The sequence below is a fragment of the Eleutherodactylus coqui genome, chromosome 12 (assembly GCF_035609145.1).
Source record: "Eleutherodactylus coqui strain aEleCoq1 chromosome 12, aEleCoq1.hap1, whole genome shotgun sequence".
Lineage (NCBI taxonomy): Eukaryota > Metazoa > Chordata > Amphibia > Anura > Eleutherodactylidae > Eleutherodactylus > Eleutherodactylus coqui.
The window spans coordinates 29,770,778-29,786,218 of record NC_089848.1 but is presented as its reverse complement, the minus strand read 5'-3'; the positions used below and the strand labels follow the sequence as shown (position 1 = coordinate 29,786,218).

General features: G+C 50.0%; 1 protein-coding gene across 3 annotated transcripts in view; it reads right to left on the bottom strand.

The window, feature by feature from the left end:
• The window catches only part of BBS9 (Bardet-Biedl syndrome 9), a 374,874-nt gene extending 361,763 nt beyond the window's left edge, over window positions 1–13,111 (bottom strand). For all 3 annotated transcript variants that reach the window (XM_066584494.1, XM_066584497.1, XM_066584495.1), the window contains exons 1-2: window positions 12,997–13,111; window positions 848–970 (exon numbers count right to left, since the gene is read on the bottom strand). In XM_066584494.1, coding sequence (XP_066440591.1) covers window positions 848–959 — 112 coding nt within the window. In that variant the 5' untranslated portion in view covers window positions 960–970; window positions 12,997–13,111. The remainder of the gene's footprint in view (window positions 1–847; window positions 971–12,996) is intronic.
• Between the last annotated feature and the right edge of the window lie 2,330 nt (window positions 13,112–15,441).

Genomic DNA, 15,441 nt, shown 5'->3' with positions numbered 1-15,441 from the left:
ATATATCCATTTTCTGAAGAGAATGTAACACGGCCGCACTATTCCTAACTCTAAGAATACACACATTGGTAACGCCGGCCACAAATTGGACAACTTTGCCCCAATCTGGTATTTGTTCTATTTTTTGCAATTGCGATACTCAGACGGAAAAAGGGCAAAATTATTTAGCAGGATGCGCACAATGAGCTGTCGGTCGGGATCCCAAGATGCAGACTCTGGCCAGTGAACTATGGATGACCTAGGATAGGTCATAATACTATTTTCCCTGGAAAGCCCCTTTAATGATCGTTAATGAGAACAGCGGTCAGACACTGTATGGTATCACATTAGTCTACTGACTAAATACAAGCTGCAGTATATATCCATCTCCCTTCTCCCAGTGTAGGGACAGTGCTCTATTTCAATGGCTTTAATCCTACTGCACATGTGATGTTCTCCTTGATAATAAAAGGTCAAATGTTGGCATATTTACACTTCAATATTTGTGATTTAAAGGGGCTGTCCAGTTGTAAACTGTTGATGGCATATCCTTAGGATAGGCTATGAATAATAGATCTGCAGGGGTCGGCCTCCCAGGATCCATGCTGATTAGCTGATCTCTGAATTTGTGTGCTCCGGCTCTGAGCTGATTTCTACAGGAAACGGACAGCTCAGTTCTCAATGTAGTGGCCAAGCTTGGTATTACAAGAAAAGTTCCTATTTATTTCAGTGAGGGCTTGGCCTGGAATACCACGCCTGGTCACCTAAGGAAAGGCCATCGATAGTTTACAACTGGAAGCCCCTTTAACATGAAATAAAATGAATGTTGACTAGAATAATATTCTACCAAATGGAGAATCCTATTTACCTTGTCCCGAACCTCTGTTGTCAACATCAGCTACAGACAAACATCCTTGATCAAATTCTTCATTCTCTCCCAGTGTGGCAGACCACCAATCGCGGGCTTTGAAAAGTGACATACCTGCAGACCCTGCAAATATCAAGATAGAAAGCGGATTGTTATGTTTTTTCACACTCCAAGTATCTTTATCATTCATCAAAATCATCAAGGCACCCAAGAAATATATCCAAATGGTCAGGTCTTCTTTCCAGATGCAGTTGCAATCAAAATGATCCAACCCCCATTGTACATTAGGGTTATTTGCCAAATTCACAACTTTCAGCTATTTGCAATTAAAAAATACAACAAATCAAACAAGAAAAATTTAAAGGGAATCTAGCGCCAGCTTTTTGCAGCTTTCTCTGAGAGGAGCATAAGATAGTGACAGGCACGCAGATTACAATGATATGTCTGCTCTACATATCTGTGTAGTAGTTTGGGAAAAACTTGCATTTTATTTAGTAGCAGCTAGACCCAGAGGACAACAGGAAGTAGTCCTTGATTTTCAGCCAGCCACCCCCACTTGCCCTACAGCCACTGATTACTACTCTGCATAGAGAGGCAGCAGTCAGACAGTTGTCACTCATTGGCTGGAGAGTGGACTGAGAGGAGCTAGCCTGCAGCTCACGAATATTGAGGACTACTTCCCGTAGGTCTCTGTGTCTGGTTGTTGCTAATAAAATGCAAGCTTCTGTGGCACAGATTCATACAGCAGACATCAATGTGACTGTCACTACCTTGTAGTACTCTCAGAGAGGGCTGCAAAAAGTGGTGATTCCCTTTAAATAGCTCAGTACAACTAATATAACAAGTGGTTTCTCCAAATTCAATGTAAAATGCCACTTAATTCTCAGACTACTTCAGTCTTGGAATTATTCAACCCCTTGCATAGAATCCCTCATAAGAGCACACATGTGTGTCAAGCAGGTGTTGTGTCAAGTACACCTGATGTAATTAATCACTACTTGCATCAGGAGTGTTTAAGATAAAGCACATCAAACACCTGGACTGGCTAGGGCTATGTTAACCTTTTCCAATCCAATTTGTATCCTGATTTTCCTAGGGGGCTTACTCTTTTTGTGCCGTTATACAACGGTGCCATCTGCTGGCTAAAGCCAATACTGCATGAGGTGACACGCTGGATTGGCGCCGACAGCAGAGAGGCTGGCAATGTACAGTAAGAGAACCCCAACGAATGTCTTCCAATATCGGAGCTGTACAGCCTTAAATCATAATGTCTTCAGACGTAAGACAGTGGATTGGAAAGGGTTAACTGTGACATTTGACTGCATGTTAAATATATGGCTAAGTCAAGAAAGTAGCCAAAAAGAAAATAGATCATTGCCTTGAACAAACAGGGAAAGGGGTAAAAAAGATAGAAAATGCACTGAATGTTCCTAGAGATACAGTTGGAAGCATAATTCTCAAGATCAAAGTTAAAGGTAACCTGTCAGCAGACAATAGGCGTATAACCTGGCCCTGCAATACAAATCAGCTCTACAACAGGCTACGGCCTCGCTCACACACGGCGTTTTGTACAGCGTTTAGCGCTGCCTTTTCAGCCCAGCGCTAAACGTTGTACAACACTCCCATTCATTTCAATGGGGCTGCTCACACAGGGCTGAAAACGCAGCGCCTCCCAACGCTGCACTTTGACAGCGATGCATGTTCTATTTTGGGGCGTTTTCAGCCCTGCGTCGCCCATTAAAATGAATGGGCAGCGGTTTTAACACTGCTGAAAACACGGCAACACTTTTCGGGGTGAGGGCTTGCAATAGAAGCCCTACCCTGAAAAACAGTCCCAGCTGGCTAGAGAAAAAAAAGAAAATAATACTAAAATAATACAGCGCCGGCAAGCTCTGATTGGCTGAGACAGTCAATGAAGGGCTGTGATTGGGCATCGAGCAAGCGCCGACAACCAATCACAGCACTCTATTGCCGGAGGCGGGGTTCTCAAACCTGGCCTACAGCAATAGACTTGTTAGTGCAGAGGAAGCCCGGATCAGCGGCAGAGACCAGAGAAGCCCGGATCAGCGGCAGAGTCCAGCGGCTGCGACCCGGACTGCAGCGGCTAGGTGAGTATTACTTTTTTTTTTTCTTTTCAGCATCCTTGGCTGCATTTTCAGCCGAGCTGAAAACGTAGCCAAAATGCTAGCATAAAGTATGCCAGCGCTGCTGAAACGGGGCGGAATCTGCAGTAAACGCAGCGTTGAAAAACGCTGCATTTCTGCAAACACCCTGTGTGAGGGCGGCCTAACATACATGTTTTAAGCAGAACTAAGTGCAGCGGGGAAGGTGAGGCATCTACACCTCATTTCATGGCACATGCGCCAGAAGACAAGGCAGGAGAGACACACAGCGCATGTGGATGATTTCAGCGCTGAGAGCGCCAACATCGGAAGGAAAAGGGGCGGCAGTGAGAGGCTGAAGAGGCCAGGTTTTACCAGTGACGCCTTGACTCGAAGCTGTAATGGCAGCGCCTCTTTTACCCGAGGCGACACATTTGCATAACAGGTGAGCTGCAATAAAAGTAAGAGTCTTACCTTTTGGTAAATCATTCACTTCTGCTTAAAACACTTATGTTATCCTGCTGCTAAGCTGACTTACCTTGTGGGGCAGGCTATATGCCTTATGTGAGGAAGCGGAAGGTCCCAAAGTCCGCCAAGGCCTGGCTGCAGAAGAAGACTCTGGAGTGGCCATCATAGTCACTCGACTTGAATCCTAAGGAAAATCTTCATTTTGGATGTGAAGAAGGCAATCGCAGCAGCAAACCCCAGAATATTCGTGAACTGGAGGCCATTGCCCATGAGGAATGGGTCTAAGATTCCCCAGGAAGCCTGTCAGAAGTTGGCATCTGGTTATGCATCACTTTGCAGCCACTCATAGCAGCAAAAGTTGTTCTACTAAATACTAAAGACACTTGTCATGAAGGGGCCGAATAATCCAGAGACAGCAGCCGTCATTAATAGTCGCACATTGTGTGGAATTTGGAGAAACCACTTGTTAAACATAGTTGTGTTGAGCCATTTAAAAGAAGAGTTTCCAACAAGTTTCCTAAAAATGCCCCAGGCTCTGCTTACAACTGCTCATAAGGGAGAGCTCTGCTACCAGCGGGCTTAGTCAAACCTGGTTTCAGGGAGAACTTTGCTAAAACCTCGATTTGGCGCACACCTGAACCTCTGGTGGCGAGTCACGTTTGTCCTTCACCTTCTTCTGTTATACACCGGTTTTAGGGGTACTGGTGAAGTTTGGGTTCGGTTCAAAGTAGTTAAGACCGAACCAAACTTTTTGCCCAAATACTTCAAACCAAACTTTGAAAAGTTTGCTCATCGCTATTAACGGGCGGACAGTGTGGAAGGTTACTGCGGCGCTCCGGTAAAGCTAGAAAGCTGGCAGGAACGTTCACAGTTCTGATAACTGTAATACAAAAAGGAAGCCGATATGACAGCATAGAAATGTCCTTGCAAGCAACTTGTGAGTCCCAAATACCACTAGAACATTAAGCTCCTTAAGACTGCTGAACGCGCCAGCGCTGGTGGGATGCCAATCCTCTTTACTACTATTACCTTCTGCCTGACAAACAGAGGGAGGAGGACAGAGACCAACAAGAGGGATGTGCCTCACAATGGAGATCTCTCATGTTCATGACTCACCGCACACTAGCAAGAGGAGGGGGACCCGCATCCCCAAATTACCTCTTTACAGTACGCAGTCGCATGCTGTCCACCACCGGCGCCCACAACCCTACTATAGTGGAAAGCAGCCGCACGATCATTAGTCGTGATGAACACAAGTCTCATAGCTAATAATTACACCCCAAAAGCCGCTAATTACTGGCGACTTTAGGAATTCAGGAGGGCAAATATATTTAATTAAAGATGTTATACTGAAAATGGCCATCCTTAAAGGGACTGCTGCCTCACAACAATAAGGACTGACCACAACTAGAAGGTCAGACCAACTCTTTGTATTCATCATTGCACTCCAAGCATGCTCGGAGCATGAAAACCAGAGGGAGGTGTTAATGGTAGTGATATCAGGGGTCTGGCGGAGTACAGACAGCACATAGCGCTGGCTCACGAGTAGAAACTCACCCTAAAGGCGAACACACAAAGCCAAACCATGCCCACCTACTTTGGCCAATGGCCATAAGTTATTCCCAAGGTTGTGCCGCCAATGACCACCGTAGGTGGAGGAATAGCCAACAGCACCGTATGTCTTTATACTTAGCCTGTTTATACGTCACCGGAACTAACCTTATTATATACATACGGCACCAGAACCAAGCTCATAATGTAAAAACCGTACCACAATCAAGCTCATTACAAATACAGTACAAAAACAAGTAAAATACATAACTGTGCCCCCAAGTGCCCTTTTAGTCATAATGGTGACCGCAAGAGCCCCTTTATTAATAACTGTGCCCCCCAACTGCCCTATAAATTTACTAATAATAGTGCTCTGAATGCAAAAAAATAAATAAACCGCTGCTTACCTAACCATGACATCACAGAGTGCTCCTTCTGGCCCGGCGCAGTGATGTCATCACACGGCCTGCGTCAGGAGGCCGACAGTCCTAATCTCCGTCTCCAACATGGACCTCCTGACGTCTGAACTTGCAGTGCAGCACAAGTCCGGACTCCAGTAGAGTAAGCCCAGCAGGTGCTTTCCTGTGCTCGGGTCTGTACTTGTACATCCGCCGCTGTACCCTCCTGGCCTGCGCTCCCCGCCCGCAATGCTTGTACTACACGGTGGAGACGCTCTTAAAGGAGCCTCTCAGGGAAGAGCCATACATTGTGTTATGGCAAACGCAGGCCAGAGAGGGCAGTTATAGAGATCCCCGCCTGAACGTGCTAGACCGCCTCAGGACTTACACTGGGAATCACGCCTCCCTGACGCCTTCCTTTAACGGGAACCAGTCGCCAGGTAAACACCATATACTAAGTTACTGCACTCGTACGGCAGGTTCCCGGGGGTCCAGGGAGGCATTTCTTTTACTTACCCGGCTACCCAATGCAGCACTGTCACCCTCAAAACTGAGCGAGGAACATGCAGCCAGCAATCTTACAGCTGTCCCCCGCCGGCAACAACTCCGATCAGCAACGTCGCTGATTGCGGCTGTTAACCCTTTAAAGGCACAGTCAAAATGAACAGTGGCATTTAAATACCCTGATCGATATTGGAGGTTCCCGAACAGACCCCCCATGATGAGATCACCGGATGCCATTCAGTTGCCATGGCAGCAGGGGGCTTTCTGAAGGTCGTCAGGGCTGCCATCACAGATTGCCTATCAAGCCATGCCTGTGATGAGGCTTGATAGACTGTCAGAAAGCAGTATAATGTAATACTATAGTATAACATCACAGCGCAGAAGCGATCAAACCATCACAAGCTCTTGACCCCTATAGGACTATAAAAAAATGTAAAAAAATCAGTTTAAAAAGTTGTATTTAAAAAAAAAAAGTAATAAAAGTAAAAAAAAAAAAAAGGTTTGCCATATTTATAAACAAACATCGAAATCATATTTGGTTTTGCTGCGTCCATAGTAAATAATGTGCATTTCCAGTCAACATCAGAAAAAAAATACACAATGCCAGAATTGCGTTTTGTTCACCCCGTCCCCAAGAAAAAATGTAATACAAAGTGGTAAAAAGTCGTGTGTCCTCCAAAATGGGAGCAATGAAAACTACAGGACGCCCGCAGAAAATGAGCCTCACACAACTTTGTACACAGAAAAATAAAAAAGTTATGGCTGCCAGAAGGCGGCGGCAGAAAATAATGTTGTGAATTTGGTATCGTAGTAATCGTAAAAATAACAATATACGCCTTCTAGGGGGGGATGGGTACTGGTGTATATCGCCACCACCAGAAGCTAGGGGTTGGACAGGGCTTCCATGGAGGAACGCCCCTGTCACACCCCTAGCTCCCGATTGGGTCAATGCTTTAAGGTCCTAGCAGCGTGTGGATTGATTTTAGCCGGCCGTGCAGGTTTAGGATGAGGGTTACTTCTCCAGTTAGGCTTAGATTATGACCCTAAGGGTGACGACCCACTGCAGCTCTTTTTCACTGCGAAATTCACAACGTTTTTTTTCTCCAGGTGTCTATGGGACTTGTTAATGTTAAAATCGCATTGCTCAAAATCGCGGTAAATTGCTATTTTACCATGATGCGCTTTTAACATTAGAAAGCTCCATAGACACCTGAAAAAAAAACGCAGCAAATTCGCAAACGCTAGTGGGTAGTCACCCTTAGGCTTCTTTCACATGAGCGCATATATGCGCTGTGATCTGATGCATTGGATTCCAATGCATCAGATCACATGGGCGAATTTCAGAGACGTAAAAAAAGCCAATATAGCGCCGGGCGTTTTTACGTCAGGCCCAAAAGATAGTGCTGGAACTATCCTATGGGCTGGAATACGTCGGCCGCTGGAGCGGCAGGAGGGAGTTCAGCAGTGTGGCTCCTAAACTCCCTCCCTCTAGTCCCCCCTCCCCCCTGTGCTATGGGAGGGGGTGGGGCGGAGCTAAGCACCGGTTCGCCCCCTCCCATTGACGGCTATGGACAAGGGCGGGGTGTGGGCGGAGCTAAGTGCCCACCCTCTCTGCACCCCTAGTTCATAGCCATCAATAGGAGGAGGGGGGCGGACGGGCGCTTAGCTCTGCCCTGTCCCGCCCCCCTTCTGTTGCACATAACGAGCAGGGAGGAACGAGAGGTGAGCTGGCGATGGCCTGGTGAGCTCGGAGCATTTGCGCCGGCCTCACCAGGTCAGATGAACAGACGCACAAACGTTTGATTTGTGCGCCCGTTCACCAGATTTTTCACTCTAAATGTAGCGTATATTGGCCGGCTGTTTTCACAGATGTGCGCTCGTGTGAAAGACCCCTTTGGCTTAAAGGGGTTGTCCCGCGCCGAAACGGGTTTTTTTTTTTTCAACCCCCCCCCCCGTTTGTCGCGAGACAACCCCGATGCAGGGACCTAAAGAAAGCTTACCGGAGCGCTTACCTTTATCCCCGCGCTCCAGTGACTTCTATACTTACCGGTGAAGATGGCCGCCGGGATCCTCTTCCTCCGTGGACCGCAGCTCTTCTGTGCGGTCCATTGCCGATTCCAGCCTCCTGATTGGCTGGAATCGGCACGTGACGGGGCGGAGCTACACGGAGCTACACGGAGCCCCATAGAGAACAGGAGAAGACCTGGACTGCGCAAGCGCGGCTAATTTGGCCATCGGAGGCCGAAAATTAGTCGGCACCATGGAGACGAGGACGCTAGCAACGGAGCAGGTAAGTATAAAACTTTTTATAACTTCTGTATGGCTCATAATTAATGCACAATGTATATTACAAAGTGCATTAATATGGCCATACAGAAGTGTATAGACCCACTTGCTGCCGCGGGACAACCCCTTTAAGGGCATGCACAAATCAATCCACAGGCTGCAGGCTTCCCCACAGCCTCCCCATCCTCCTCCCTCACTGTGACCCAGCGCTGTGCAGTGTTACTGCATTGTCCCTGCTCCCCTCCCGCCTTCCCCACAGCCGAGCCGTACCCCTTCCTCAGTCTCACCCACCGCCGTGCTGTGCACAATGCCACGCTGACGCACCCTCACTGTACGTCGCCATCTGCTCTCATGTGCTGGCAGCGCAAGGAAACCGGCAGGCTGTCATTGCCGCTAGAGAACATGAAGCTGCTGTGCCGCCGGGATGTCCCTGCTACTCTCCAGCCTTCCCCACAGCCTCCCCGTCCACCTTACTCAGTGTCGAGCAGCTGTTGCCACCGGGGATGCCGCTCTTACTGAGTCCCAGGACCTGAAAGCCCGAGCAGGGGAAAGCAGCCCTGCAGCCAATGAAAAACTGGGGGGCGTGCCCAGCAGCCTGTATCTTGTCACCACCCACACTTCCGGTGGCGACAAGATACACCAGTACCGGAGGAATGTTACTGACAGTGAGGGTGTATATCGTGTGTACATACATATATACACATACACACACACTCCTTCTAGTGGGGGGATGTTACAGACACTGAGTGGATATATATACAGTGGTGTCTTAGCTTAAGAGTTTAATTCCTTCCGTGACGGAGCTCTTAACCCAAAACACTCTTGTGTCAAATCAATTTTCCCTAATGAAATGAACTGAAACGCCATTAATCCTTTCCGAAAGCTCCCTGAAGAGGGGATTGGTATGACCCAATATTTTAAACAAAAATAAGCCCTAACTACACTACATGTAAAAAAAAAAACATCAATATTCCCCTACGCTGGCGTTCCGGTCCTTGCGTGGGTCTCCGTCGCTGCTGCAGCCTGCCGGGTCCTCATTCACGCCGACAGAGGATTTCTTCCTGGAAGCGGGGCTTGAATTCCCCGCCTCCAGCAAGCTAATGCTCTGACTGGTTAATCCAGCGCAGCGTCAGCAAATAAAAAAAATTCAGCGCTGGGTTAACCAATCACAGCCATTCAACTGCGTTAGGTATTAGACTCCCCCTGAGCCAGTGTGAGATTCCCAGAGACAGCGGCGGTACTGCGCATGCGCGGTGATGTCACCTATCTCCGGTGGAATGTGGGAGCAGGCCTGTAATCCGTGAGAGAGCCTGCTCACAAGCCAAGAAGCTCGTAAGCTGAGGCAAGACTGTATGTGTGTATATATATATATCTCTGTCACTGACGATGAGTGTGTAGTGTACAGAAGTTAATGTGTGGAAGCTTCTGGATGTTCTATGTAGTCTTGTGCTTCTGTGTCCTGTCAATGTGTGAGGGTATATGTATATATTGCCATATGTTTTTTATGCTTTTATACCTATATGCAAGTTCTATTCAAAGTTAAAATGAGAAAAACTGGATAATGTGACACCAACATTTCCCTTGTTTGAAAAAGATGAAGAGCCAGTTCCGATAATGCCAACCACGTACGTTACCAGAAGAATGGAGAAATGTACTAGTACTGTGCCTACCCCGGTCTCATAAGATGGACTGTCAGTGGACTTCCCATTTGCCTAGGGATAGTGCAGAAGACCTTAGGTTCGAGCGAGGGCACACCCTGCGGGGTGTTAACTTGTACAGATAGAGGGTATGGATGCCCGGAAATGAGCCCAGGGAATCCATGGCCTCCTTCTGAGGTGAAGTAGGGATCCCCCCTCCTAGGAGTAGGGACTTACGGGCAGTGGAGAAACCCTGACGCAAGGGAGAGGCGACCGAGGAAGAGTGCAAGGCCTGGTGCTTGATCTCCATATAAGTTTTTAGGGGGGTTTGTGAGCGTATATGTATATATTGCCATATGTTTTTTATGCTTTTATACCTATATGCAAGTTCTATTCAAAGTTAAAATGAGAAAAACGTATATGTCGCCTTACATCAGATATTCCAAAAGTTTGCAAGGCTGAGAGAGATGTTTCCAGAAATTCAGAGATGATACAGAACCGAACACGAAGGCCGCGTACTTGGCTGTTTTCCCAGAAGCGCCATATCTAGATAACGACTGTTCAACTACGTATATAACTTTCACTGTCTCAGCCGGAAATCCGGACTTCCCATATATGGTTATGCGGTGAATTTGAGCCAATGAGCCCATCACCCATTCCTAGTGATGAGACCAAAGGGTATAAGATCCCATGTAATCTGTAATAAAGGGCGCAGTCATGTCCCCGTGTGAGGAACTATACCAGACCTCCGTGTGTGGTGTCTCTTCTTTACCGCCGGCAGCGGGGCATTGGGGTGGGCCTGATTGGTGCTGTACGTAGAAATTACCCTGACAAATGGGTTCCATGTGAGTGAATATGATGTGTATTGCACAGCTGCAGCACGGAATGGGTTACAGTCTGGCTTCTGCCTGGAAAAGTATCTATTTGTTGGTCATGTGACTTTGTTTTATATATGTGCCTACAAGGTGCATGAGAGGAGAAATGCCAGATGCTGGATGCTATATTCTGACCCAGAGGGCAGAAGCTGGCCTCAGTCTGTGTGTGGAGGTGATGGAGGAGGCCGAGCGGATGGACAACTGCTGCTGTGAACTCCCTTCTTCCCCGTGTGGACACCTAGAAGTGTGACGAGCCGCAAGAAGTGCGAGTTCCCACAGAGCAGTGTGGGGTGCAAGTCTACAAATTGGTGAGTGTGACCGGGTAGAGAGCCGGTGAGTGTTGGTGAGAAGGTGTCCGGGCCCAGAGAACCACAGATAACGTGTCCTGTGTAGGTCCCTCTGTCCTCCCGTGTTTCCTCTCTCACACCACGTGTTCTCCTGCACTGCCGCTGGGTGGACATTGTGAACTGTGTTGGATTTGTTACAAGTTGTTCCCAGGCTTTACCGACCTTCCCGGTTCTGCCTGTAAACGTCACCCCGTGTGTGGACTCTATTCATGTAGGCCGTCTGCAGACCGCCGGGTCGGATCCCGTGCCCCTGCAGAGGCCTGCGGCTCACCGCTCCTGGCGCCTCCTCCCTGCGCTGTGTGCCGGCTGCCGCCCAGTCGGCGCATGTGCAGGGTGGAGCCGGGCCGTCACTGCTGACATTTCTGTGCGGGCCTCTGCGAGGAAGCTGCCTGTGTGTGTGTGTGTGTGTGTGTGTGTATATGTATGTATGTACCAGTATGTATGTATGTATGCACACAAACACTCTTTCTAGGGAAGGGAAGTTACTGACAATCGTCTGCCATGTATGTGGGCAGACATCACATATGTAGCAGAGGACATGGCACTGTGTCTCTCATACCGCCGGGTGGTAGAGAATCAGCGGCGCGGTGCTATGTGGTCGCAGTGTCCCCTCACCATCACCGCCGCATAGAAGAGGATCAGCAGCGCCGGATTATGTGGCCGCTATGTCCGCAGCTCCACCACGAATTAGAGGATCAGCAGCGACGGGTTATGTGGCCGCAATGTCCCATCACCGCCGCGTAGCAGAGGATCAGCGGCGCCGGGTTATGTGGCCGCTGTGTCCCATCACCGCCAGGTAGTAGGAAGATCAGCAGCGCCGGGTTATGTGGCCGCTGTGTCCCATCACCGCCAGGTAGTAGGAAGATCAGCAGCGCCGGGTTATGTGGCCGCTGTGTCCCATCACCGCCAGGTAGTAGGAAGATCAGCAGCGCCGGGTTATGTGGCCACTGTGTCCCATCACCGCCAGGTAGTAGATCAGCGAGGCCGGGCTATGTGGCCGCTGTGTCCCGTCACCGCCAGGTAGTAGATCAGCGAGGCCGGGCTATGTGGTCGCTGTGTCCCGCCACTGCCCAGTAGTAGATCAGCGGCGCCGGGCTATGTGGCCGCTGTGTCCCGCCACTGCCCAGTAGTAGATCAGCGGCGCCGGGCTATGTGGCCGCTGTGTCCCGCCACTGCCCAGTAGTAGATCAGCGGCGCCGGGTTATGTGGCCGCTGTGCCCCGTCACCGCCCAGTAGTAGATCCCGTCACTGCCAGGTAGTGGAGGATCAGCAGCGCCGAGTTATGTGGCCGCCCTGTCCTGTCACCGCCGCATAGTAGAGGATCAGCCGCACCGGGTTATGTGGCTGCTGTGTCCGCGGATCCACCAGGTTTTAGAGGATCAGCGGCGACGGGTTATGTGGCCACCGTGTGCAGTAACCGCCAGGTAGTAGATAAGCGGCGCCGGGTTATGTGGCCACTGTGTCCCGTCACCGCCGGGTAGTCATGGATCAGCGGCGTTGGGTTACGTGGCCACAGTGTCCCATCACCGCCCAGTAGTAGATCAGCGGCGCCGGGTTATGTGGCCGCTGTGTCCCCTCACCGCCCAGTAGTAGATCAGCAGCGCCTGGTTATGTGGCTGTCGTGTCCCATCACCGCCAGGTAGTAGAGGATCAGCTGTGGCAAGTTGTCCCCCCATGTCCCATCCCCGCCGGGAAGCATGGGACCAACAGTGGCAAGTTGTGTCCCCCACCCCCATGTCCCGTTACCGCCAGGTAGTAGCGGATCAGCGGCGCCGGGTAGAGAGCATCATGGTGACGCTTCTAGTCCCGCACAGTACACTGTCCGGCGGTGAGCTGCAGCCATATCCCACCATCACACTGCTCCTCTCGCCAGACGGCAGTACTGCACTACAGAGGGGAGAGTGCCATATCAAGGGAGCACAGCCTCATGACGTCATACACCTGACGGACTTCGCGCTGATGGAGAGGTGACGTCATATACCTGCCGGGCTCCGCGCTGATGGAGAGGTGACGTCAGCAGCCCCCAGTTACACTTCATTCAGCCGCCGCTCTCCTCACTTCTACAGATCAGCCGCGTGCCGCCATCTTCCCTCTGTTACCCCGGCAACAGGACAATCAGTAAGACGGCGCCGCGGGGAGTTGTGGGGAATGTAGTCTTTCAGCAGGACGCGACCATGGCGCAGGAGTGACGTCAGCGCTGAATTTTTATATAGACCTCAGTCTTCCCTCCGCTGTCGCTGCTCCTCTGTCTGCCGCTGGTGTATGGCGGCCGGAGCGGCCCCGCTGTCGTATGGCGGTGCTATGGTCGGCCCGGCTCCTCTGGACAGAGCTGGTTGCTGCATACTGATACATTGTCTCCAGTGGTCCCACGCGGGAGGTCCGTCCTCTGGGGGATGGATGGCAGAGGGTTAATAAATATGACGCTATTCCCCCCAGACCGGATAGACAATCCTTGTGCCTCCTGTTTTTTTAATAATTGCCCGTTATTGTTGATTGGGAGTGTGAAAAAGCGCATCGCAGCGCGCCGCAGGTCATGTGACCTTCATGTAAATAAATGCAAATCACGCTTAAAAAAGCCCGCACAGGCAGGAAAAGCGCGTGCCGAAGGGTCAGCTTGGATCTTGTCACATTTGCGATCGCGATATCGCTGTTTTTCTAACGCGCATGTCAATAGGACTTTAATGTTAAAAGCGCATCGCACAAAAATGGCAGAACACAAATGTGCGCTATGTTAACACTGAGAAGTCCCATTGACATTCGTGTTACAAAAACGCAGCGATATCGCGATCGCAACTGTGCGGCCCGCTACAGCGCACTCACCCAAGTCATTGGAGCCTTAGGAGGGTTCACATGGGAAGGACTTACCGGGGAATACCCGCGCCGACGCTCCACGCGGAAACTCCGCGGCATTTAAAGCAGCCGCAAAATGGATGAGGTTTTAAAAATCGAATCCGCAAGCTGCGGAAATAATCAGCACAAAACCCGAGCGGAAACGGAAAGCGCTACGAAATTCAGTTCTGCCGCGTGTCCGTTTTATCGCCGTTTACGTTGCGGAATTCTCTCCACAATCGGGGTGGATTTCACGTAGGTCGCCCGCAGACGGCCAAGTCGGATCCCCTGCAAGAATTCTCGCTGCGGGATCCGACCTGTGCGGCTCACCTGCTCCCGCGGCTTCGCTCTGTACCCGCACAGAAATAGGACATGCCGCCATTTGTTTTCCACGTGTGTTTTTACGCGGACAAAACGCGTCTGTGTGCATAGGATTGCGTTTTGCAATGCAGGCGGGCAGGGGCGGAAATACTGCGGGAAATCCGTTGTGCAGGGGGCCATAGAAATACACGATAAAACGCGCACCAAGGGGCGCAGGTGTGGATGCCGGCTCTCTGCTGCATACCAGCCCCGTGCGGGCCACCCCGCCGTGGGGCCCATTCACACGGGTGTACTACGCAGTCAGTGGACCCGTTCACTTCAATGGGTCCATCACATGAGCGTATTTTTTAATGCAGTGTTCCGTCGTGTGAGAAAATCCACGAATGTCCGATTTTGCTGCGTACTAAACGCCACAATAGACCATTGAAGTGAATGCGCTGGCGCAAATACGCAGGAAACCAACATGCGCAGCGAATACCATGGGCCCTTCTGCAGATGGTTGTGCATGCGCTAATATGTAATATAACTACATGTACAAAAACCCGCAGGAGCGGCGAAGTACGCGGCGTAGGCGAACGTGTAAATATTTATGTGACTGTAACTCATTCCGCCTGCGTTTATGAGCCCCACGTCACAACCAATATCACGCAGACGGCGGAACCGGCAGGACTTTCATTGAGAACATCTACAGTGTGGGGAGAAAAAGTAAATGAACCCTTGAATTTAAAGGGGGGTTTTCAGGGAAATACTATTGATGACCTAGCCTCAGGATACGTCATCCATAGGTGATCAGCTGCGGCCCGTCGCTCGGGACCCCAACCAGTCAACTGAGCGGGCGCATGCTGTCAGTGCCACAAATACAGAGGTCGGAGCAGAAGTCAATGAAATCAATGGGAGCCATGCCTGTAGTTACCAGCGCCAGCCACTACAAGGAGGTCGTCGCAGAGGCTTCCACTCTGACCTCAGTGTATTTGCAGCGTTACAGTGTGCGCCCGCTCAGCTGATCAGTCAGAGTCCCGAGCGAATCAACTAGTGATGACCCTGAGAAAAGGTCATCGATAATATGTCACTGGAAAATCCCTTTAACTCCTTCCCAACAGCATTGTATGTAAGGGGCTTGAGAGCCTACTGAAGCCCCCAGGGCTGCTATGAATGATAGCCTGTTAAGACGTGTTTGTGGCAAGTCTTAATAGGTTGTCGGTCAGTTTAATTGCGATCAGTTTACAGTCAATTGGAAAAATTATATTTTTAATTATTAGAAATAATAGAAAAATCC